The sequence below is a fragment of the Meles meles genome, chromosome 13 (genome assembly GCF_922984935.1).
Source record: "Meles meles chromosome 13, mMelMel3.1 paternal haplotype, whole genome shotgun sequence".
Classification (NCBI taxonomy): domain Eukaryota; kingdom Metazoa; phylum Chordata; class Mammalia; order Carnivora; family Mustelidae; genus Meles; species Meles meles.
The window spans coordinates 47,901,192-47,926,404 of record NC_060078.1 but is presented as its reverse complement, the minus strand read 5'-3'; the positions used below and the strand labels follow the sequence as shown (position 1 = coordinate 47,926,404).

The 25,213-nt window shown below is 46.6% G+C and overlaps 1 protein-coding gene across 4 annotated transcripts in view; it reads right to left on the bottom strand.

The window, feature by feature from the left end:
* Positions 1–6,111: 6,111 nt before the first annotated feature.
* Positions 6,112–25,213, bottom strand: part of MARCHF8 (membrane associated ring-CH-type finger 8) — a 130,713-nt gene continuing 111,611 nt past the window's right edge. For 3 of the 4 annotated variants that reach the window (XM_046027403.1, XM_046027405.1, XM_046027406.1), the window contains 5 exons: positions 15,138–15,220; positions 14,052–14,891; positions 12,446–12,626; positions 10,363–10,510; positions 6,112–9,949 (listed from right to left, as the gene is read on the bottom strand). In XM_046027403.1, coding sequence (XP_045883359.1) covers positions 9,645–9,949; positions 10,363–10,510; positions 12,446–12,626; positions 14,052–14,891; positions 15,138–15,220 — 1,557 coding nt within the window. In that variant the 3' untranslated portion in view covers positions 6,112–9,644. The remainder of the gene's footprint in view (positions 9,950–10,362; positions 10,511–12,445; positions 12,627–14,051; positions 14,892–15,137; positions 15,221–25,213) is intronic. The other variant, XM_046027407.1, reaches the window with a different exon arrangement.

Sequence of the window (25,213 nt, the reverse complement as noted above, 5' to 3'; positions counted from 1 at the left end):
GCCAGCCCTGAGCCTGGGCATGACGATCCGTTGTGTCCTCCTATACACACTTATCCAAACTATACCCCCAGCCCCGGCTTCAGAATCAGATCACCAGGGTCTCCAGAATTTCTGGAAGATGTACCCAATGTGCTAGGTCAGAAACTCAAAGTCTAGGTCAAAGGTGTCCACTAGGGCCAATAAAGCATGGGAGAGGTCATGCAGGAGAAGGCTCCTGAAGCCACAAGTCCCTCTGAGGAAACTTGAGCACTGGGATGGGGACTACAGAGAGTGAGGCCTGGACATTTACTGCCCCAGACTCCCTACCATCCCTCTGAGAACTGCCCACACTGATGAGTGACCTTGGTGGTGGACTCCATAATCTTATGGTCGTGGTCAAGGCACTCACTCAGCTCCACGTTCCTGCAAGGGCCAACGTACCAACCTTTAGAAGCTGCAAGGCCGTGTGAGCAAAGGAAGGAAGAGGAGCAGGCAGGAATGATGATGCGGGCCTGATCCTGTGGGTGCAACTAGGGAGGGAAGGAAGAAGGTCTGCGTAGAATAGACTCGACTGCAGGGCACCTCGACGAAAGCCTCACTCAGCTAATGTGGAATCCTCAAACAAAAGTGGCCCATTACAGAAATCTTGCATCGGGCAGGAATGACAAAAATGGTCTTGGCATGAAGGTCACAACAGATCCAAAGGTGTGGCAGCTGGAGCTGTTGGTTAATTATGTTCTCTGCAGCTGGCCCTCGGCCTTGCCCATTCCCCTGCAGCTGGGTATTTAGTAGCACACCCCAGCAAGGCTAAGGACAGGGGAAACCCCACTTCTGTGCACAAACTCTGTCTAAACCTCTGGCTGACCCCTTAGCCAAGCATGCATGTGGCCAGCTGCAAATATCTCAACCAAGGTTCAAACCACTAAAGCGAGATTTGTTAAACAGTTTTCAGTTTCAGCTCAACCAAGTTAACTGCTTGCTTAAAAACAAAGTCCTCTTCAGAGGAATGTAAGAGAACTCAGAATCTCTATAAAATAATATTCACAATACCCAGGGCACAATCCAAAATTATTCAACATAAAAGGAAAATGTGACGTACTCTCAAGGGAAAAGGCAACCAAGAGAAACTGATCATATATGATAGTACAGATATTGGAATCAATAGATAATGATTTCAATGAAGCTTTTATACCTGTGCTTTGTGGTTAAAGGAAATATATTACCAGTTCATGAAAGGACAGGAAATCTCAGCAGAGAACTATACCTTGCAAAAGAGAAGAAGAAGGAGAAGAGAGGGAAGAGGAAGAAGAAGAATCATCATCAGATGGAAATTCTATAACTAAAAATATCTGGAAAAAATAATCTAGCAGAACAAAGACAAGAGAGCAAGGAATCCATGAACTTGAAAACAGATCAATAGAAATGATCTAATCTGAAGCAAAGAGATTTTTTTTTTTACATGAACAGAGCTTCAGAGATCTATGGGACAATATCAAAAGGTTTTACATACATGTCATTGGGAGTCCTAGAAGGAGAGGGGAGGTAAAAGACAATGGGGCAGAACAAATATCTAAAGAAATAAAGGCCAAAAATTTCCCAAATTTGGTGAGAAACAAATTTATAACTTCAAGAAGCTCAGCCAAACCTAAGCCCAAGCAGAATAAATACAAAGAAAATCATACTTCAGAGACAAAGAATGAAAGAGACTACACAGAATTCTATAACCAGCAAAAATATTTCTCAAGTATGATAATGAAATAAAATTTCCAGGTCAAATAAAATAAAGAGAATCTATTGCCAGCAGATCTACAAGAAATGCTCTCATGGAAACTCAGATCCTCAGGAAGGACAGGGCAGTATCAGATTGGTAAATATTTGGTAAATGTAAGAGACTTTCTCCCCTCTTCCTTCCTTTAAAATAGACATCATTATTTGAAGCAAATGTTATAACACTGTTATGTGGCATTTATAATACATGTAAACACACAAGGAAGATAGCATTAAGACAATGGGTGTTGAAAGACTCTTTCAGGCACATGGTTTCTACATCTTCTATCAAGGGGTACAATATTAATTCTAAGTAGTTTGTGAAATTGTAAGTAGGTAGATTATAACCTCTAGAGCAACCATTAAAATAGTATAAATAAGTACAGCTAAAAACCGAGGACTTAAAATGGAATTCTAAAAATATATAAATAATTTAAAAGAAAGGGGGGAAAAAAAAGGAATAGAGAAACAAAAACACAGAGGACAAATCAAATAATAAAATGCCAGGCACAGAACCAACCATATCAGTAATTACATCAAATGCTTTAAGGACTAAAAACTCCAGCTAAAAGGCAAAGATGATCAGAATAATTTAAAAATCAGTACCCAACTACATGCAATATACAAGACACAGACTTTAAATCCACAGCAGCGTCAAGCACATTTTTTCCTGTAAAATATTTTAGGTTTGGTAGGCCACATACAATATACTGCACTTTTGATTGTTTTTAACTTTTTTTGAGATTTTATTATTTTTTTGGCAAGAGAGTGAAGGCAGATGATTAAGCCACCTTGGTGCCTCTGTTTTACAACTTTAAAAGGTTGTTTTAAAAAATGCAGCAGGGGGCACTTGGGTGGCTCAGTGGTTAAACGTCTGCCTTTGGCTCAAGTCATGATCCCAGGGTCCTGGTCCCACATCAGGCCCCCTGCTCATCAGGGTTTCTGCTTCTCCCTCAGCCTCTGCCTCTGCTCCTTCCCCCACTTGTGCTCACACTCTCACTCTCTCTCAAATAAAATCTTTTAAAAATTAAATTAATTAAATAAAATTATAAAACACATTCCTAGCTCAAGAACTTTAGGAAAATTGGCCATGAGCTGGATTTGGCCAATGGATTATAGTCTGTCAGTCCTGGTATGAAAAGATAGATAAGCGGGTGCCTGGGAGGCTCAGTTAAGCATCTGCCTTCAGTTCAGGTCATGATCCCAGGGTCCAGTTCAACTGGGAGCTCAATCCTTCTGCCTCTTCCTCTGCTTGTGTTCTCTCTCTCTCAAATAAAAAAATAAAATCTGTTTAAAAAAATAAAAAATATAAAGATGTGTGAATGGCAAATAAGCACATGACAAGAAGCACACAAAAAAGACGCTCAACATCATTAGTCATTGGGAAAATGCAAATTAAAACTACAAATGCAAATTAAAAGCAAATTACAACTACACATCTATGTGAACAGCTAAAATTCTTATATTTTAGGTTAGTGACTGACAACACCAAATGTTGCAAGGGTCTGAAGTAAATGGAAGCTTCCCACCTTGTTGGTAGGGATGTAAAATGGTACACCTGCTTTGTGAAAATGTTTCTTTAGTTTCTTATAAAACTAAACATCTCTACCCTCTCTGAACCCGCATTTTATGCCCAGGTATTTACCCAAGAGAAATGAAAATGTGTCCACAAAAATAATCTTAACAGTTCTATTCATAATGGCCAAAAACTGGAAAGAGTTCAAGTCTCCAACCATAAGAAAATGAAGAGACTGGTATATTTACACAGTGGAATATTATTCAACACAAAACAGGAATGTGCTGATACAGGAGCATAGACAAAACTCAAAAACACTGTGCTGACTTAAAGAACGCTTAAACAAGAGTGTGAGCTCCGTGACTTCACTAAAATTAAGCTCCAGGACAAGCTAAAACCAAAAATCAGAACAACGATTTTGCTTCAGAGGGTATGGGGACAGGGGTGGCCTGGGAAGGGGCATCACAGTTTTCAGGACTGAGATAATGTTCTGTATTTTAACACAGAACCTCTGCTTTGGGGTTTCACAAGTATATACATCTGCCAGACTCATCAAATGGTACATTTAAGGTTTATACATTTCACTGTATGTAAATTTTTCCTAAGAACAAAAAGAACTATAAACACATGTTGAATTGTAGCTAACGATACACAAACTGAGGTGGGGTAAATTATACACTTCCAGTTGTAGTCTACTCTGAAAGGCACTCAAAAAGCAAGGTGTTGGAAGGACAGTGTCATGAACAGATGGAGATACATGCTAAAGTTTATACAGCAAAATGCTAACAGTAGAATCTAGGGTACGTGAAATCTCACTAGGCAACTACTTAAAATTTTATATAAAAGTTTTTCATAATAAAGTGGAGAAAAAAACAAAGAGCCAGTTACATCAAACCAGAGTTAATGCTCTTTCACCAGAAAAAGCTATGATTTAATGTAAAATATACCAAAAAAAAACCAAGAGAAATGGCCAAGGCATGGAAATTCACACAAGCAGACACATACAGTAAACAAAAGACGCTCAATCGCATTTATCCAAGAATGCAAAGTAAAACATCAATGATGAGAGAGAAGACAATCATTTTAGTAACGATTTAAAAAACACCTCCATGATACAATGTAAGGAGAGACTCCAATTCTTTTGAGTCATTTTGGAGGGAGCTTTTGGAACTTAAGTGCCTTTACCCCTTTCTCTCCTTCTAGGAATTTATCTTCCGAACTGCTCCCCACCGCCACACACACATGCGCATACAAAGATAAATGTCATGGATGTGGACTTCAGCCTTGTTTCTAATATCGAAATTCAATTAAACATCCTTATCATTGCAGTAAGGTGACTGCCGTAAGCAATAACGCATTTCCCAGCTCTTTCAGACACTTGAAGAGTATGTGACGCCTCTACCACATGACTACGGCCCAGAACCCCTGCCTACCCCGGGACCCAGCGCTGGCTCCTGCTCAAGGCCTTTCCCTGAAAAGGGGCTGTTTGATGATCTGCCTTTTTTTTTTTTAACCCATGCTGACCGCTTTGCTTGTTGCATGCCTGCCCCTCCCCTCGGAATGTTTAGTCAGAAATTTCATCTTTTCCAAAGGGACCAGCCACTCCTGCTCATCTAGGTAGTTCTACTATAGCAGCAGGCTCACCCTCCTCCCACCAGCCTGACACCCCAAATGATGAGCAGTAAGCATGTCAGTATGCCACTGAATGGGGCTGTAAGTCTGTTAAGGTTTCTTACAAAACAGGAGGCTGGCCTGTATGTAGTTTGCCCTCCTGGAAGTGTGCCAGGCCGCAGCCCTCACCCCATCACTTTGTGGCTGCTGTTAAAGGGCAGAAAGGCCTGGGGACAGCGGGGTCAAGCCTGTGTGCAACAAGACCCCACTGGGCATCTCTTCGGCCACCCTCACCAAATTTGGTGGATCCCCAAAGCAGAGAGGCTCCCCTCGGGGAGTACCCCCCACTTCATCTTTTCACCCATGATTCCTCTTTCAGCTCCACCCTCCTCACCCCTCCAACCAATAGTCAAGCACTCCCTCCCTCCCATGGGCACATACCTGTTCAGCTCCCCCGTGGTCATCCTCCTCCAGAGGCCTCAGCAGCTCCTGAAGTCAGGCAAGGATATGGCAGAGTATCCTCCCGCTTAGTTCCCAAGTCTCCTGGCAGTTACTCCAGTACCCTTAACTGGTGGACGATTCTCTGGGCTCACCTAGCGAACGGTACGTACAGGGCAATCCTGGCCTCTGTTTTCACCTTGGGCACACAGGTAAAGGCAGATGCCTGCCCTCGGCACACATAGCCCTGTGAACAGTTTTCAGGCTCAAGGCAGAAGGACCTATGACACCACCATAACTCAGGGCGGCCCCATCAGAGGCCGGGAGATACAGCCAGGCTGAACTATCACCAGAACCTCCCTGGTTCTCCTATTCAGCAAGGCTGCAGCTCAGTAAGTGTTTCAACAGACAAGGGGAATTAGGCAATAATCACCTGCTCCATGGTCACATCACCAGACACACCCTGAACTTGAATCTGGCTTCTCGCAGGGCACGGAGTCCAAGTAGAGCCTGGATGTTTGAAGCAAGCAGAGCTGTGTGAGCTACTTCTGTCTTTACTCCCATTCCCGCACACTCTCCTGAACCCAACCCCTCCCCACCAACCAATCACCGATGTCTGGGGGAGCCACCGCCCCCCCCCCCCCGCCTAGGAAAACAGATACCTCCAGAGGTTGCATGATTTTCTTCCCCAACGTGCAAGTCAGAGGATCATGGAAAGGGGGATGAGAACCACTGGAATGCCTGCTGATGTTCCCAGCCTTCTTGCAGGAAAACACTTTCATGGCAAAAATCCCTTTTTAAAGAGATGCTTTATTGCTGCAATTAGACCCCCGTGTATAACACAAACAACCCCCCTAGAGAATGATTCAAGTAATACTGAGAAACAGTGAACATACACAAAAGGATACAAAACCAGACATTCAGATAACTAGAAACTTCACAAGTTAAGAAAATCTTCGAATGTGAAGTGCCTTTTAGAAACTACACCACACATGCCAGTGTAAATTTGGTTTTATTAACAATCAGCTTTCTATAAACATTGCCTGTAAATAGGTGAAGAGCTGCACAACTTAACTGTGTCCAAAACAAAGATAAATGCTTTTACTCCCCTGTGTTCTGGTCCTTCCTTGGGCTGGAGAGGGAAGCTGCATATTTCAAATCAGATTCAAAAGGGAAAGTATCCAAAAAGTGTCTTTGCCTCGGGCCAAATGCACAGCATCACAGCTCCTGGCCCTGTGGTTCCCAGGCCCCCTCCAGCCCGGCAGCCAACCCACCAGGCGGCAGCAGCAGCCCCAGCTGTGCAGGCCCTACTTCAGGCTCTGGAACTGGCCCACTGCCTGTGGCCTGCATGTCTGCAATCAGGTGGGGCACACCAGCAAGGCTGAAAAGCAGACCCATAAGACTGAAAAGAGTGGAAGAGGCAGAAAAGGAGGAGACGGAAGAGGCCTTTGATAGTTTCCAGAATTTCTTAAAATCAACTCAGGCACAAAAACCAAATTCCTGCTGGCAGCCAAAGTTGGAAGTGCTCGAGCCAACTTTTGAGGGAACAGAGGCCAAATCAGAGAGGGCTGACTGGCAACACCCAGGAAGCCACTTCCCTCTCCTCCTGGCCTGGCCCCCCCCAAGTACCAGCCTCCAGGCCCTGAGACCACCAGCTCATCCCACATTTCTGGTTCAGCCAAATGTTGTCCTTCCACCAAAGCCACGTGCAGAATGAGGGGAAACTGGGGAATAAATAACCCCCCAAAACTCGAAGGCAAGTTGCTACGACTAAAGGAACCCCCTGGCAGATCCGCTGCGCCCACTAGATGGCAGCAGAGCACCACCTTTCCTTAGCTTGGGCCTCCCGAGTCCATCTCTGGGGGTTAGTGATTAGAGCAGAAACTAAGAATGGAGTCAGAGGTGCTCAACTAGAACCTAGGAGGAAAGAAAAAGGCAAGGGAGCATGTGTGTGCCATCCCAGGTGAGGAAAGAAGGATGTGGGATGGACCATCCCCAGGCAGAAGGTATTTTTTTAGGAGCTTGGTGGAGGTGGTGAGTTGGTGTTGGGCCTTCCTGAAAAGAAGTGAGGGTTTCACATGAGAATTTGATCAGGCACAGGAGCAACACAGCAGTCATGGGTTATAAAGGCACCTCTGCCATAGGGTGTGCCAGCCATGACAGGTGGGCTGCCCAGAGGCTATCCCTACCTAAGCACACTTTCCTCTCTGCCAGAAATCTAATGACTTTCAAGTTCAGTGCAAGGGGTTCCATCAAGGACGGGGAAGGAATCCCACTTAAAAATAGGTCCCAGTCTTCACATGACTGCTCATCTGCTGTAAGAGGGCAGGGACAAGGGGCCTTGCCTGGGCAGCTCCTAAGGGGCACAGGCAGGGCTGGTCCAGGACTCAGCTCCGCTGAGTGGACACTATAGTTACCGGGCGTCCCCAGGCTGAGAATGGGTTTGGGTAATTGCACTTTGGGAAACAGTAAACACGGGCACGGACTGGATGCGGCCTGGGAGGTGGAGAGAGCAAGCAGGCTGACCTATTTTCAGGGGATGGCCAGAGGAAGGCCACAGTGGGGCAGCTCCTTAGACCAGGGTCCGTGATGCCAACAAATCAGACACAGGATGGGAAGAGATGGCAGGGCAAAGCTACCCTCCCCCAGAGCTTAGATGCACTTTGGCCTCCTCCAGGCTTTCAAAACAAACCAGAGCACTTCCACTCTGAAAGGCAAAGAGATCGTCTTGTGTTTGCTTTATCCTCTTAGCAGGACAGGGGAGTCAGCTAAGGTTCAGGGGACAGAGGGCAGGACCCCCGGGCTCCCTTCCCCTCAGAGAAGGCTTACACATGCAGAGTCACCTGGAGAGTAAGTACCCAGGCACGCTCGTGTTACACTGCAGACCCTCCTGGCCTGTTTTCCTGGAGTGGACTCTTATTTTCCTGGTGAAGTGAAACTCATTTTTAAAAACAGAATTTAAGCAGACTTTTTAAAGGGACAAAGGCCATTTGATGGTAGTGATTTTGGTTTCGTCTTATGAAAATGGTACAGGAAATAATCCTTGATGACAGAACGAACTGATCACAAGAATCCTCTCTGTGCAGTCCAGTTAAGGCGATAAATGGGTAGAGGTATGGCTGGGGGCAGTGACCATGGGCCATGGCAGTTTGCTGCTCACTCCTGGCCTTTGTCCCAGAGCCAGTCCGTCTGTCTCTCTGCCTGGGCCAGCAATCCACAGAACTTCCCCCAAAGCAGAAGCCATCCAAGGTGGCAGGCGCCCAAGGAGCAGCCCCTGGGGCCGTGCCCCAGGCCAGGGCAGTGCACGCTTACTCTTTCAGTGAAGCCTCACAAACTGGAGAGGTTTGTCCAGAAAGGAGTCGTTTTTAAATATTCAGTTTTGTTCTAATTACTTGCTTGCTTCCTTTTGTCTAGATCTCACAAAACCTTCTTTTTCAAAGTTGACCAAAAAGAAATGTTTGGGGAAGGCCCGTGACATAAACACTTGTCATAAAATAGGCTTGAAACCACAGGAATTAGGCCCAAATTGCCATGTGGCATCCATTAATTCCCATGAAATGTTAGGAAAAAGCCTCCGATCTGTTTGTCCTTGCTTTAGAGACACAAGTCCCTTTTATGGACACAGAGTAGATGTCGGGTTTCTTAGAATATATAAGGCAAAGAGGGTTTTAGATCTATTATAATGTAAAAGAGATAATGAAAGGAAGGCTTCTAAATGAGACGTTCTTTTAAATGTCAATCCTACTGGACACACATATTACAAAATAAAGATTCTCTTTTTGTAAAGTGCTGTTTGCTTAGTGAATCACTCGCCACCGTGCACAGAGCACCACAGCCCTGTCTGCTCAGGAAAACGGTCAGTGGCAGCATCGGCAGAGGGGCTCGGCTCCCCAGGCTCTTCTCGAGGAGGAAGGAAATCCTCTCATCATGGCTAGACATTCCCGAACACTCTGTGCCAGGGTGGGGACTGCTGCCAACCGGGAGAGGCCAGGCTTCGAGGCCAGAGTGCCACCGGCTCCTGCTCTTCCCTCAGGTTTGGCATTTTATTCTCTCATTCTGCTCATGGGCCAGAACAGCCAGCAACCCATCACAGAGCATCACCGGGACCTCCCTTCCCATGCAAATGCTGGCAGAGGTGGAACCCGGCCGTGCACAGCCAATGTGAGGACTTTCCAGAAGATTCACTAAGGAGGGTTTAGAAAAAGAGAAGCCATTAAAACAGTCACCTGCCCGGTCTATGCTATTAAAGGACATAAGAAAAGGTACACAATTGGCAGTAAACAATTTCCTTCAGCTGTTCTTCGATGTCTAGGAAAACTACTCCTCCACAAAATCAGACATGAACGATTTCTGTTCCAGTGTCTTCAGGTTCTGTCCAACAAGAAGAGTTTGTGTCAGAATGGCAGAGTCCATGTCCATCTTTATTTTCAAAGTTGGCTTCTGTTAGTGCAGACTTTTCAAAAATATTCTTTTTGCTTGTTTCTGGACAGTTCTGAACATAGATTACTCTGTTATAAGCCTTGAGTCTCTTCCATAATTGCACGTACACTTTGCACTGAACGTACATAAAAAGAAGTCCGCCGGTAAAGCCGATGGCCACAACCACCAGTTTAGTCCAAAAGGGCCACTCTAGGATTCCTGGAAGGGGAAAAACCCGGTTAGCCTATCCGCAGATCTAATTTAAGAACCAAAGTAAATAAAACACAACTTCTGACCTTCACATAACCAACGGAATCTTCACTCATCAAATCCTGCTTCATCCTAAGTGGGGAGGCAGAGGGTGTCCATTCTCTCATCCTGCTGCTCTTCCAGGAGATTCTCTCTCTCCCTGGTTTATCTCTTCTGACTGAGTTTTTAAAGAAGTACTCACCACAGCAAGAGAAACATCCAGAAAGGATGCTTGGTGCCTCCTAACTGAAGCCCCTGCTCCAGAAACCCAGATATTTGAAGCCTGACTTAAAAACCAATCTAGAATGACGTCCCAATCCTAGAACCCCTATGTGTTATCCAGGATGTCTACGCTGTGCCTATCTTGCACCCTGAGCACATACCTGTTGCCTGTCCGTGTTTGATCTCCTCGGTGGTACGGTCGATGAGCACATATAAGGACCAGACGACGCAGGTGATGGCAATGACATGGAACGTCACTGAGCACATGATCTTCCTGCGCTCACTGGCCGTCATCTGCAACCTCTCCCACTGGAAAGACCACACACAGAGCATGAGGTGCAGGACCCCAACGGAAAGGACAAATAATGGGGGTGAGAGCATTGTAGATGGGTAAGATTGGCTTTCTTACCCCTCCCCTTTCCCCAGACTTCATGAATTTTCCCAAATACCAAAAGTCATTCTCCTTAAACCAACCAGGTACCAGGCACTGGTATTCTGTTGACGGCCAACTTCTCATGCAATGAAAAGAAGCTGGGATCAAGATGAGCTATGAACCACAACCAGGTATCAATCCTCCTGTCTGCTTATTCTTACAGGCAGACAGCCCATGGCTAGCTGAAGGCCTCTATGATTTCAGTCCTGATGAGAACAGCATGTTGGCCCCCAACCCAGGTGGCACACACGAGACCTCCCTGCCTCGCTGACTGGCGTGGGCAAGGGGAGGAGGGTTGATGACACCACGGCACACTAGCAGATGGGTCACACTACATCGTGAAGGTGATGGCGGGAGGCGCTCACTCTTTGATCCTTTGCTACTTTGGCAGCAACAGCTTGAAACCGATGCTAAGAGTTCCTGGTATAAGCAGACTCTGACAGTCCCATCTCCTCTAGGAGCTCATTAACTTACTCCAAAGAGCCAGATTTTCTTTTTCATTTACTGCTTTCCGAATCAGAAGAAAACACATAAGGGTAGAGAAAAAGAACAAAGTGTGAACACTCTGTATATCCTTGGCCAGCCCTAGTCATTGCGACTTTCCAGAGAGATCTGTGCAGGATAAGCTGAGAACAGAGCCTCGTGGATTTTCTACATTGGTCAGAGTGCTACAAGCCTCACTTGAGAGGACAGCGCAGAGTAGGTACCCAATAAATCACATGGGGCAAAATATTCTTCAAGTAGTTTACATCTGCCTTCTCCAACAGTGCAAATGCTTTCTGCTATGGTTTTATAGAGTATCTTCTTTTAGCTTTCCTCCTAAAATCCCCCCCTGCTCCTTGATCTCCTACTATTTCCTAAGACACACTCAGTCCAAGCCTTTCACACTGCCCTGCAATGCTCACACACACTATTTTGGTGTATGCTTTTCTACACAACCGGACCTCTCTAAACTCCTTTCACTTCACTCCAAATCCTACTGATCCTTCAGGAATGGCTTTAACACCTAGACATTCTGTGACACAACCACCATTCCACCTCCCCAAGGCTCCAGCCCACAGCCCGTGCTTCCTCCTGTGAATGTCTGACAGTGCTCTGCCGCCACTTAATCTAGCCTTCATTTGGTAATGTCATGTGTTGTGATTTGATTGTGTGACTGTCCTTGAATACACATACCAAAATTCTGAGATAAGAACAAGTCTTACTCTTCCAAACAAAACCTCACGTGCTGGGCATATAAACAAACACATTAAACCATTTTCACAGAAGGCACAAACCAAACGAGGCTCCATGCAGAGGAAGCTGTGACATGGTGCCTAAAGAGAGCTGCGCTTCCCATAAGGCCTGCGGTTCCTCTCTTTTCCCACCCACCCTCCCCCTACCGACTGGCAAATACTTATCGCAGGTACCAAACAAGTAACTATGTGCTTTGCACAGGAGAGAGATACTAATGTCTAATAATATACAGTCCTAATCAGAGACAAGACACGAACAGTTAATACATACAAAATTAAATGCTAAGATGTCACAAAATGGGCTGTGATCAACGGCCAAAAGACTGACACAGACAAAAAAGCAGTCTTAGTTTGATGGAAAAACACCTTAGGACGGAAGGGTTAGAAAGAGCTTGTCCCAAGAGGAGGGAGCAGGAAAGAAGACTGGGAAAGGATGACGCCTGTAGCAGGATCACACGCGCCAGCACCCACTTCCGACAGAGGAGCGTAAGGCTTCGCCCCTGCTGAGGTGGTGACTCTGCCCGGGCCCTCATTTCGGTGAGGCAAGGGCGCCTCCCAAGGTGTCCTGCCACGTACCTTTCTCAGAGGCTTCAGCTTGATCTCCATGATGAACTCGTACTTGCAGAGCTCACAGCAGCGCGTGTCCGAGCTCTTGATCCACTGCTGCAGGCACGTCTGATGCACGAAGTGCAGGCTCCCCGTGCAGCGGCAGGGGGTGATCAGAGGGCTCTCGTCGTCCCCCTCACAGTGGCAGATCCTGTGGGGAGAGGAGAGCCAGGCATTACCAGGAGACCCGCGTGCCAGAGAAGAGGACGCTCCAGGGGAGGGTTGGTCCCCCAGTGAAAACTTTCAACAACAAACATCACAGAAAGGACCACAGGCACGAAACACACAAACACGGATGTGGACAGTGACTACAAACTAGAAACTTCTAGCTTACCGTACCAATATGGAAAGTCTGGATGGCATTTGGCATCAGAGAGAAAAAAATAATATAAAAAATGACAAAGCAGTCATTTTTGGTAAGATTTAAGAACTTCACCGAAAGCCAAATTTAAGGCAACACGGAAGCATCCTTCACAACATGTTAAAATAATTAGAAGAAAAATTTCCGTGTAAAATGGAACCAGCACTCTACTTTCCAAAAATACCAGTGACTTAAAAAGATGATGAATTTGTTTTTTGGCGGTAATCACAGACTTCACCTTAGCACACTACACTACATGTCTCTGGCCTCCTGCAGACAGTACACAGAGAAAACACAGGACCTCTCCTGGACCTATAAACCCCATTAGAAGGTGCCATTTCTTTTTTGAGGGCACGAGAATTTTGAATCATTTTTGAGGACGCCAAAATTTTAAATCATTCATGATTTCTAAGGGTGCATGCAAGAGGACATAGCCACTAACCTCAAGGAACTTAACAGACTTTCGAGACACGGAAGGGTCTGTTCCAGCTGCTGGAGAACAGGTAGGGATACCTGGCCTGACAGGAGCTGGGCCCCGGCCCTGGCCATGCTCGCAGCTCTCTGTTTCTGTGAGAGGGGTTTCTGATCCAACTGTTAGAAATGGTAACAGCGGGCCCGGAAGGGGTGCCCAGAGAAAGGTTGGAAGAAGGAAAGCGTGAGCGTGGTGACCAAAAGCGGATTCTTAAAGATTCTAGAGGCCAGACAAGGATGCTGCACACAGGAAGACAAAGGTGGGAAGTGGAGGCAGGACCCGGGCAGAGGTGGCCACATCCGAGTTAAAAAGAAGGAAGGTGCTGCAGAAGGCCGGCCTCCTCCCATTCACGCTGTGTTGCAATTGGAACAAATGGTAAAAATGAGGCTGGAAGGGGCAGCCAATGCTTAACAACTAGATCCTCAAGCTGGGAAACTGGAGATACTATTTTCTCTCTTCTTTAAGCAAAGTCTACTTATTTTTGGTTGAGAAGAGTCAGCTTGGCCTTTAATATGTGTAGCTTCTTCCTCTTTTGTCATCTGGGAAACTATTTGGGACCCAGCTCGTAAAAATTTGTCAAATGACACCAATACTCCACTCCTCTGGAGGAAGCTATCAACCCACAATCGTCTACCTACCGCCCATTACTTCATTTTCCTGAAACTTCACATATTAAAGCAAGATGAGGCCACCGAGGTATGGGGAGCAGAGCTGGCCAGAACGCTGGTTCTTGGCAAACCAACCTGCAGGCATCCCCTGACGTGGACACAGGAGAGATGGGGGGGCATTTTTCAGAGGGGGGAGAAGGACAATCCAGGTCACTGTCCTTCTCCACTGAGCAGAGGGGCGCCCGCAGGACCTTGCTCTTCCATTTTGCAGATGTGCTGTCCTCAAAGACATCGTCGTCTCCCATTTCATCGGAGTAGAAGCCCGTGCTCCCCGCCAGCCCACTAGAGGACTTGGTGGTGTGAAGGTGGGTGGCACGGCTCTCCAGCTCCTGGAACCTGTGCAGGCTGCTGGCACTCGAGCCATGTGAGAGTGAGAACAGGTACTGGAGCAGTCGCCGACCCCGGGACACGGTGTCGCCATCCGCTTTCTCTTCCAAAAGAGGGAGGTGCATGCCCCCCTTGCCAGCTTCCGCCTCTGAGGCAGTTGACCGATGGGCAGAAAGGGAGGAAACACAAGAATGTTTGGAATTGCCAAGAGGTTTGTGATGCAGTGCTCTTTTTTCCTTCTGACGGAACCTGTTAATTCTCAGACCCGGATCTGGAGGGATGATCAATTTCCCTTCGGAGCAAGTTCTTTCCATGTAGTCAAAACTTTCCACAGTATCCTGGTCCTTCTCACCCACATCGTTTAGGGATTTTGAGAACTTTAGTGTTCTTCTGGCTTTGGTATTGTCAGCAGGCTTCAAGGCCTGGGCCCATTCGGAACCACAGGAATTTCTCTTGGACAATGTGTCTTTACAGATAACTGTCACAGTGAGCCCTTGTGTCAGAGAACTCGGGCCTGGAGGAGCTTTCAAGACAACAGCAGACTGCACGGGACTGTGGTGACAACACTCAGAACACACTGCCCTGGAACTGCATGCAGAGAACAGTGGAATAAAAGCACAGAAAGTAAAAACAATCTTAAAGGAGAACAGACATCAAAGGGAAGAAATGAGACTCGGGTGGTAACCTGGGGAGCAAACAGCACAGAAAACTGAGCCAGCTGTTTACAGCAAAGGCATACTGACCGAGCAAATGGAAAATCGAGAACCTGCAGACACTAACGCTTATTTCCGGGACGTCACATGAACCACTCCAGCATGTGAAGCAGAGCGTTACCTGCAGATGTCCTGATTGGATGGCGTGACAGAAGAGCGAGGGAAGGCGGATACCGGAGCCGACGCCAACGAAGAACCCCCAGCCTGCAACGACACACCCCCGGTCAGTTTCAGAGGAAAGAGCAAAGGGGATGGTGAACACCACCTCCTTCTGGATGGCAATGGACAGAGAATCTAAGAACACCTGCTATTTCCAACTGCTCGCTGAGTAATACAAATTTAAGGTCCTGATGTGTGGAGGCGAGACAAATCAAACAGCACTCTTTTGTTCTGTGTGGGTAAAAGCGTAGCCAAGAACTATCTGAGACTCTAAAGCAGCAACACCAACCTCCTGCAGATTCAGTGATCCTTATTTACTGAGCATCTGAATTTAATTAGTTCATACATAGTCAAGATACCAAGTACTAGACGGGGGGGGGGGGGGGGGGGCGTATGCCTGGCTGGCTCAGGGTAGAGCATGCAACTCTTGATCTCAGGGTCATGTAAGTTCAAGCCCCACACTGGAAGCCTACAAGGAAGGAAGGAAGGAAGGAGGAAGGAAACCAAGCACCAGACGGTATATGCAAATACAAAAGAAATGTGAGGGGCCATCCCTGCCAGGGCTTACACCTTCCCCACCTGGCACTCTTTAACCTGGTTCCGGGGGTAATCCTAATCAGGGTGGCTGGATGGGAGGGCTCTCTCCTACTCACCTTACACTGGGTCCAGGAAACCCTGCTACCCCACCGGATCTCTTTACACAGAAGGGAAACTAGTTGATCACAGGGCCATCAATGCGTAGCTCAACCTGGGGCCCAGGATGGGGCTGAGCACAGAAGGTTCCCGAGAGTTCAAATCAAGGGATTGGGAATTAAGAAAAAGAACCAAGAAAATTTAAATTTGAAAGAATGTGTCACGACCTAGAGCAAGGGCCCTGAGGGTTTATAAACAAGACAAAACTAGAAAGGAGCTCTAGGAGGGTGAAAGAGCACCACAGTGGAAAGAGAGAAACAGGAAGAGTGTACCTGAGCCTCCCTCTGCAGGCTCCTTGCTAAGCCTTCTCTAGACGCACAGTCCTGAGTTCCCATGAGGCCCTCGGAGCACCATGTGCATTCACATAAATGCATTCCTCCCTCCTAACACAGTCAGCCTATCTGCCGCACACAATCTGAACAGCCACATGAAAGCAGTACTAAGAGCAAGCCCACATTACCTCCCTACCTTCCCCAGGCCTCCCCAAGTGGCCTTCGGCCCTGCTCCTTCATTCGAGGGAGCCCCACAATTCCCCCGCTGAGGAAAACCTCCCAGTCTTGCTAAGCGCCATCCCCCAGGGCCACGCCCTCATCCTGGCACGGAAGCTACAGGACCCCTGCCATGGACCAGCCACCAAGCCAGCAGCACCACTGTCCAGAAGCTCTCCCCATCTGTCCTCTTCAGGAAATGCGCCCACGTGGGGAGAGAACCAGGCCTGGCAGTCGGACTGAGGGCTTCAGTGGACCACTCTTCCCGCTCCCCAGCAGGAGAACTAAACAGCACTTTAAATCCAGCTCAACCTGAAACTTGGTCCAAGAAGTTACATGATATCACACTGCATGTGTATGCTAAAACCATGCAGTAGTACTCAACTAGCACACCTGCTGAATCACCAAAGAACCTACATGTTCTAACTGAACATGGAAAATAGTCAGTGTCCTGGGAGGAGGCAGGTGTCAGATGGGAAGCTGAAATCAAAAGAAAATGGCTTCTCACTCCTGTGCTGAGTTCAAGGGACCCAGGTCAAAAAGGGAAGGCTGGGGCTGTGACAGCATCAGCACAAGCCCCAAAACAAGGGAGTGCTTGGAGGCAGGAGGGAAGAGCCTCAGGGCAGAACAAAGCCTGCACTGAGGAAGCAGGGAGATGGTCCACACCCACAGCAGGAGCTGGGATCACTTCCCCATGGATTCCGTGTCTCAGGCGTACCCCTGGGAACCCGCACAGTCACCTGTGTACTTGCAGCAAAGCATCATGCCTGTGAGTTGGTGGCAGCAGTCCTAAGCCCATGATCTGCTTATTCAGGAAAAAGGAATAGTCTCAGCATCCTCTCTCTGTGTCCCTGTCCTCATTTCATCCTATCTAATCCCACAAAAATATCATGAGACACCTTCAACAGGTAATGTCCAAGCCTCAACAAGCCTCCCCATTATAGAGAAAAATTTTCTCTTCTCATTCGATCTTGAAGTTTCAAGGAAATTTTTAAAATCTACTTTCTGTTGTTTGATATAAACACAAACCAACAAGTGCACCTGGGTGTCTCAGTAAAGCATCTGCCTTCAGCTCAGGTCATGATCCCAGGGTCCTGGGATCAAATTCCACATGGGGATCCCTGCTTAGCAGGGAGTCTGCATCTCCTTCTACCCCTCCCCCCTGCTCATCTCTCTCTCTCTCTCTCTCTCTCTCTCAATAAATGAAATCTTTATAAATAAATAAATGCAGACAGACAGACACAAAAACCAACAAATTTCTTATCCTGGCGGACTCCTTCTCCAGTAAGAATGAGAAAATAGTAAGAATGAGAAAACAGTAAGAATGAGCCTGGGTGGCTCAGTGGGTTAAAGCCCCCCATCAATCCTGTCCAGAGAAGGGGGCACATTGAAGGGCGCTTGTTCTTAGCCACATAGGAAGACACTTTTGAGCAAACTAGGCCTTTTGTTGCTAACAGTTCAGTTGTACCCAGGAACCAAGAAGAGTCGGGCAGCATTTGGGTTATGCATAAAAAAATAAATTAAAAATAAAAATATATATACGGGCACCTGGGTGGCTCAGTGGGTTGGGCCTCTGCCTTCGGCTCAGGTCGTGATCCCAGGGTCCTGGGATCGAGCCCCGCATCAGGCTCTCTGCTCAGCAGGGAGCCTGCTTCCCTTCCTCTCTCTGTCTGCCTCTCTGCCTACCTGTGGTATCTGTCTGTCAAATACATAAATAAAATCTTTGAAAAAAAAGGAATGAGAAAACAAGCAAGATTTGTGGGGCCATCACAGATCTCATAAGAGGCTCCTGCTGTTTCCAGTTAAAGAGGAGCCCATGTTGAAGTTTGGGGCCAGTCTACATGTAAAATGATCACCAAAGCACAGCATCAACAATTTTAAAGAGCTTAACTTGCTGCTGGTATCAAGTTGAGTAAAATCTATCAACCTACCGATGAGGATTTGAAAGACTGGATTGATCGTTAACAGCAAGGACAAAATGTAGCCTACAAATACAGTTCAAATACAGTGCCAGGGTCCAACTGAGGAGGTCAAGATAGGTCAGGGGCCACCGGTCCCCTCTCAGAGGCCTGGGGCGCTAAATAGCTCTCCCGCTCATCCTGGAGAGCAGCCGGGTGGCATGGGGGGAGGCTATGAACCAGCAGTAGTCACCTTAAGTAGTCTGCCTTAAGGGAAAAGGAGAGAACCCTCTCTCTTCTACAAGATTAGACCACACAGGAATGTTGCTGATAAAAGTACGTGTCAATGTTCATAATGAGAACATGCCCATGTGTCGAAAAAACTAAAGCCCTGTGTTCCCGAAGCTCTTTTTTGTTCTCAAACAAAAGATTTTCTGGTCCTGTAAAGGAATGTAAAGGAATCTCACTACAAAAAAATTTTTGTAAAAAATCCCCTCTTCTTAAGATGTCGTAATTAATTACGCAAACAAACCTCTGGATTGCAATTAGGCCTAAACCCAGTTGATTGTATTTCTTAGGAATGACAATTTTAGACAATCGTCAGTACTCAAGTCACTTGAGGGTCGTCCTTCCTATCAGACTCCTTGTTTTAAATTCTTTTATCGGGGCGCCTGGGTGGCTCAGTGGGTTAAAGCCTCTGCCTTTCGCTCGGGTCATGATCCCAGGGTCCTGGGATCGAGCCCCGCATCGGGCTCTCTGCTTGGCGGGGAGCCTGCTTCCTCCTCTCTCTGTCTCTGCCTGCCTCTCTCCCTATTTGTGATCTCTATCTGTCAAAAAAATAAAAAATAAAAATCTTTAAATTCTTTTATCAACGCTGCCAAAAACAGCCAAAGGAAAACTTACCATATAGCTTTAGTAGAAGCCGACATTTCCTTTTGCGAGAGCTTGCTGCCACAGAAAGGGCTATCATGACAGACTCATGAAGTAATTTCTCCGTTCATGCCGGGAACTTAACAATTTCACACCAGAGGGACTTTCTCACTGCAGGACACCAGCCGGACCTTCCCCAGCTCTCTTCTTGCTTCATGTCCTTTCCCTGCTCCTTCCAGTAGGTTACTTCCCAACCTCCCACTCTCTACCACCCGTTCCCTCCTTCTCTGCTGTAAACCCTCAGTGGTCTTCTTTTCCTTTACTGACAAAGCTACTTTTAAGCATCTGGGGTTCAGGCCCCCAACAAAAGTGAATTCACCCATCCGATTTACATCAACAGGTATAGGGGCCACAAGAAATGGCCTGGTTGGGTTCATTTGCTTTTAAGCCAGGAGCAGTTTGAAGAACGACTGGATAAGGACGGTAAGAGACAAGTGGGGCTCCTGTTTACAAGCGACCTCAAACTCAACAGAAAAAATGGGAAAAGGACTTCCCAATTTAGATGGCTCTCCAAACATAAGATGCTTAGCCTCTCTTACAATGAGAACTACAAATTAAAACTACAATGAGATATACCATCAGCAACAACAACAAAAGCCTGTTTTTTTCTTTTTTACATTGCCTGATACCTGTGTTGGCAAATGTGTGGGAAAACATGCATGCTTCTACACTACTGGTGTGAAAGCAAATTGCTAAATTCCATAAGATGGCAATCTGGCAATTACTAAATTACAAATGCACATTCACTTTGTCCTGGCAATTCTTCTTTCAGAATTTGTCCTCACACATATGCACAAACAGGTTTGCTCAGCACTGTTTGGGGGAGCAATCGCCTGGCATAACCCCAGTGCCCGTGGGCCCAGAGCTGACTGAGTCAATACACTGACAGAAAGGAACACGAGGTGGTCATACAGCAAAGCAGAAGGGACTGTTCTGCCCTGTTCTGCCCAGTACTGGGGACATGGAGGGACAGGCAGAGGGGACAGCCATGCCCTGGGTGCTGGCCCATGCAGACTACTCATCAGTAGAAGGGTGCACACTGCAAGGCTCCTAATAGCGGTTTCCTCTGAACCGTGGAAGGAAACCAGGGCCCCTGGGCATGAGGAACAAGGACTTCAGTGGAGATCCTTCCCAAGCATTACACCCTTTTTACCATGAACACATAATTCCTAACCACGAATTCATTTTTTAAATAACATGTGATCGAAAGTTTAAGAAGTAAAATAAAACTACAGAAGCAGAGTCAACTGTACTGATTCTCCAACTCTGGGAAAGCCAGTGAACAAACTGAGTTAGTGAGCCATGAGCTACATTTTTAAGAAATGAAATAAAATAGAAGATGTCAGAATGCATCTGACATCCTAAGGATTAAGCCTTCTGGAGGAATTTTTTTCTTTCAGTTGTGTTTCTTTCAGTTGTGTTTGTGAGTAAATGGATTTTCAATGTAAAAACTGTTTTGTACCGACAATCATGGTCAAAATAACTTGGAAGTCACTACACTACTCTATTTCTACAAATACAAAACACCAAAAGAAGAAGAAATGGCACAGTCCAGAGAGCAGGCGGCACCGCCAGCACAGAGGTTTCAGAGGTGGGAGCTCTGGCTGTGCCCGAGAAGGAAGGCCTTTCCTCCACAAGGACAGCGTTTCCACCCAGATGACATTTCTAACGCTGGCTAACAAAGTACCACCCACTTAGTGGCTTAACACCACACCAACATTGAATCAGACACATAGTGTGATGGGGTCCTCTGCTCAGGGTCTCTCTCCTTTCTGGAAGCTCTGGGGAAGAACACACTTCCACGTTCATTCAGCTCGGCGGCAGGATGCGGTTCCCTGCAGGATGTCAGTCAGGAGCCACCTGCCTTCCCCATCCATCCCTCCCCATGCTCAGGTCCACTCTTACTTCCAGTCTCTCATGTCCTCTTCTGCCACCAGCCAGAGAAAGTGCTCTGCTTTTAAGAGCTCAAGGGATTCCATTCGTTACAACACAAGATCCTGGGAATGATACCTCGTCACATACGGGCATCACATAGGCACAGGGTCTGGGTGTCGGGGTGGGGCATTCTAGAAACAGTGCTTACCAGGCTACCTGACACTTACTCACTGCTCAGTACTTACTAAACGCTGCTGCCGTCCTCGCTCCCACCCAAACTGGGAGATACTCATTTGCTCCTTACTGCCGGCTCAGCAGGCCTGCCTTCATATAAATAGAGCCAAATAAAGTCTAACTTGGTGTTTAGACACTGCAATACAGACTGCGACTGCATTTCAGCAAACTTTCCGCTTAGTACAGAAGTTGCTCTGTGAAAACAAATGCTTCCTTATAAACAGAGACCCTGGTTTCTATAAATACCCAGTTGTATTCAACTTCGAAAATGAGCTACAATTGAAGGAGAGGCCAGTTCTGTGGCTGCTCTGATAAACGCATGTTGACTCTTGATGAAGGGCTGTGCCAAGAACAAGCTTTCAAAATGGCAGTTAATTAAAACTGACCATTAAGAAAGTAAATATAGAATATATACAATATAGGATTCATGGAGGAGAGTGTACAATAAAACTACTGAATCCTCAAATGAGTTCCATTATAAATGACTCTCTTTATTGCCTAGCAAGTAGTGCTAACACTGAACGCTGTTCTATGGTGGCCTTTTAGAGACAGTTAGAATCACGGGAATAATAATACATCCCCGGCACAACGAGGGGCACATATCACAGCACTGTTAGAGGCCAAGCAACAACTGAAGGGACTTTCTCATGGCTCATCTTCCAAAGCAGGCTTTTAACTATTGCTGGGAACATTACAAATATAGCTGGTTTTCAATAAATTATATTGAAGGCAATGATTTCTGAGCAAAGATAGCTTCACATTCCCAGAAAGTACAAGTGTAACCATAAAAAGATCCAAAATCATGGTGTTGGGTCACCCAGCACTGCACACCGCTCGCTCTTCCTGGGGATGCTCCATACCCCATCCAGTAGGACCAGCCTCTCCTCAGATTTCTCTTCAAAAGGGGCTTTTCACTGTCCTGGTAACCCCGTTCTTTTCTTTCACAGCACTTACGAAGCTTTATCAAAAGATGTTTCTGGAATAATATGCTAACTCAGAAGCCATGCTTTGGCCTAGCATAGTGCCTGGCACACAGTAGGTGTTCAAGAACACTTCTGAATGAATAAAACAAGTACACTCTGAAGTGAATGTCTGTTCATAGGCATAAAACAGGTTCTCAAATGTGTGGGTCTCATGAGGGACCCCTCTATACTATCAAAAAATCACTGAGTCCCCCAAAGAGCTTGTGTTTATAAGGGTTACGTCAATGAATTTTACGATATTAGAAAACATTAAAACAAAAGGGGCTCCTGGGTGCTCAGTCAGTAAGTGTCCAACTCCTGATTTCAGCTCGGGTCACAACCTCAGGGTCGTGAGACTGAACCCCAAGTGTGGCTCCTCCCTGGGCTGGAGCCTGCTTAAAAGTCACTCTTTCCTCTCCTTCTGCCCCTCCCCCTCCCCCTCCTCTCTCTTTCTAAAAAGAAAAGAACTTTAAAACGCAAGGCCACCAGCACACGTCCCACTAGTGCCAGAGAGAAGATGCCATCTTGCAGGCTGCACAGCCCTGGGCAGCTCCTCTGCACACTCATGAGAGACTAAGAGTGAAAAAGGCAATTAAATAATATGCAGTTATGACACTGGTTTTAACCTTGCCCCTTCTCCCTGAGAAGACTCAGAACCAAGTTTTGAAAACTGCTCGTCTAAAGCTTTAGCCAAAAATGAAATTACAAGCAGCCAGAAGAAAAAAAAAATACATGAAAATATGGTCAATCTCTACAAAAGGTGAGCCACATAGCAAAACAGTGCCCGTGGCACTCCGTCAGCATCCCAAGTGAGACCACACCGTGCCGGTGAGGCCACTCAGCTCCTCCATGTCACTTCCCTGTTCCTGCCGCAGGAAAGTACGTATCTCGTCCTTAGGACTGATGTTTTCTTCAATACGAATTAAGAAAGGTATAGTTTGGCTTATACTCAACCTGTAAGTCTGAGCAACCTAAGTCTGTCACTCGTCAGCTTTGTCTTTAGAAACACAGAGAAGCAGACACTAGTCTTGACAAAAATACCACAGCCCATGGCCTCCCTCCTAAGGCTGCATTTACGTCTACACATGACATTCTACTATAACCCATTCCTATCTAACAGCAGCGATAACAAGAAAATATTCAAGAGATCTGGGAAAGCCAATGATTAAATTCACTCAGATCTGCTTGCCAAACAATAGAACAGCAGTAATTTTAGGTGCTCTTTCAACAGGTCTGGTTGGACTTGTCCCCAGGAATATCTGATTAACCAGAGACACATAAGGCTCATAGTATCTGAATAAAATTATGCAGAGCTCTAAAATATTCTACTAGGTACCAGCCTTTAGCAAATGTCAGAGCCTAGGAGGGCTAACTGCCTGAGTGCAGAAAGGACAGGGCCCATGCTCCAGTTTTCATGATGTATGTCTAGCTCACCTCACCACTACCATTTCCTTTTATGTGCTACCAACCATGAATTTGCTCGAAAAAATGGTGTCACCTGGACCAAGTCCAATTCTCAGGGTCAAATGAGAATGCTTCCCTCACGATAAAGTAATGTCGTGTCTATGTGCTAAGAGAGGTCTGAGGAGAGTCTCTAGAAAGTCCAGCCCCTACACTGAGCCAGACGGAAGCAAATTCCTGGTGCCTGAAAGAATTCCAGTAGACTGAGTGAGTTCAAGCATCTCCAGGGAATTCCAACCTTCCTCTGAAAAATTTTAAGCTGAGGGGCACCTGGGTGGCTCAGTGGGTTAAGCCTCTGCCTTTCGCTCAGGTCATGATCCCAGCACCCTGGGATCGAGCCCCGCATCGGGGTCTCTGCTTGGCGGGGAGCCTGCTTCCTCTTCTCTCTCTCTCTCTCTCTATGCCTGCCTCTCTCCCTACTTGTGATCTCTGTCAAATAAATAAATAAAATCTTTAAAAAAAAAAAAAAAGAATTTTAAGCCAAAGTACGGTTGTCCTCACTGGAATGCCCCCAGCCAACATGGTCAGCAGGCACCCTGCAACTGGGCAGTTAGGACAGTCTTCACTCCCAGTACAGCTGCCTTTCATTTCTACCTATTGTTTTGGATTTCTCAAGGAGGTGACAACCAGTTTTCTACAGTTTAATCCCATCCTGGCTGGCTCCTTTTCACTGCTTTCTGGTTTTCCATCTTGCTTTAAGGAGCCCCTCCTCAGCCACACCTTCCCCAAGCAGCCCTTCTAAACTCTGTTCCTTGGCTTTCTCTACCTCAGACCCTGTCTTTTACCTTCATAATAATTCTCTCCAGCTTTCCACATTTTCTGGAGGTCTGCTCACTCATCTCCTCTGCCTGGTTCAGCGTTCGGAGCACAATGGTTGGCATAGAGTTAAGTGTGAGACCAAATCTGACCTCACATAATCCTCATACATGCTGCACTGGGCCCCCTCATCTCGTCTGTGTTACAGATGATGGTACCTCACGCTGGGGCGGTGAGAGAGGCTTTAGGTGAGGGGCAACTGTGGTATGTTCCCCTGGACAGGGAAGCATATCACCTCAATCTGATGTAGCAGGCCTGCCATGCACAGGCTGCATGGCACATGCACACGCACAGGCTGCATGGAGAGCTGCATTCAAGTGCCCCTTCCACAAGCATGCCTCCAGTGGCTCTCATCACACCTCAACTTCTCTAGGCACTGAGTCAACAGAACAGATCTCTTTCCAGGGGGCGATTCTGCTGCTTCTTTAAAAAAAATAAATAAATAGGGGCACCTGGGTGGTTCAGTGGGTTAAAGCCTCTACCTTTGGCTCAGGTCATGATCCCAGGGTCCTGGGATTGAGCCCAGCATCAGGCTCTCAGCTCAGCGGTGAGCCTGCTTCCCCATCCCCCACCCCCACCCGCCTCTCTGCCTACTTGTGATCTCTGTCTGTCAAATAAATAAATCTTTTAAAATAAATAAATAAATAAAGGATTGGCCTCATATTGCTACAGTATCATTAT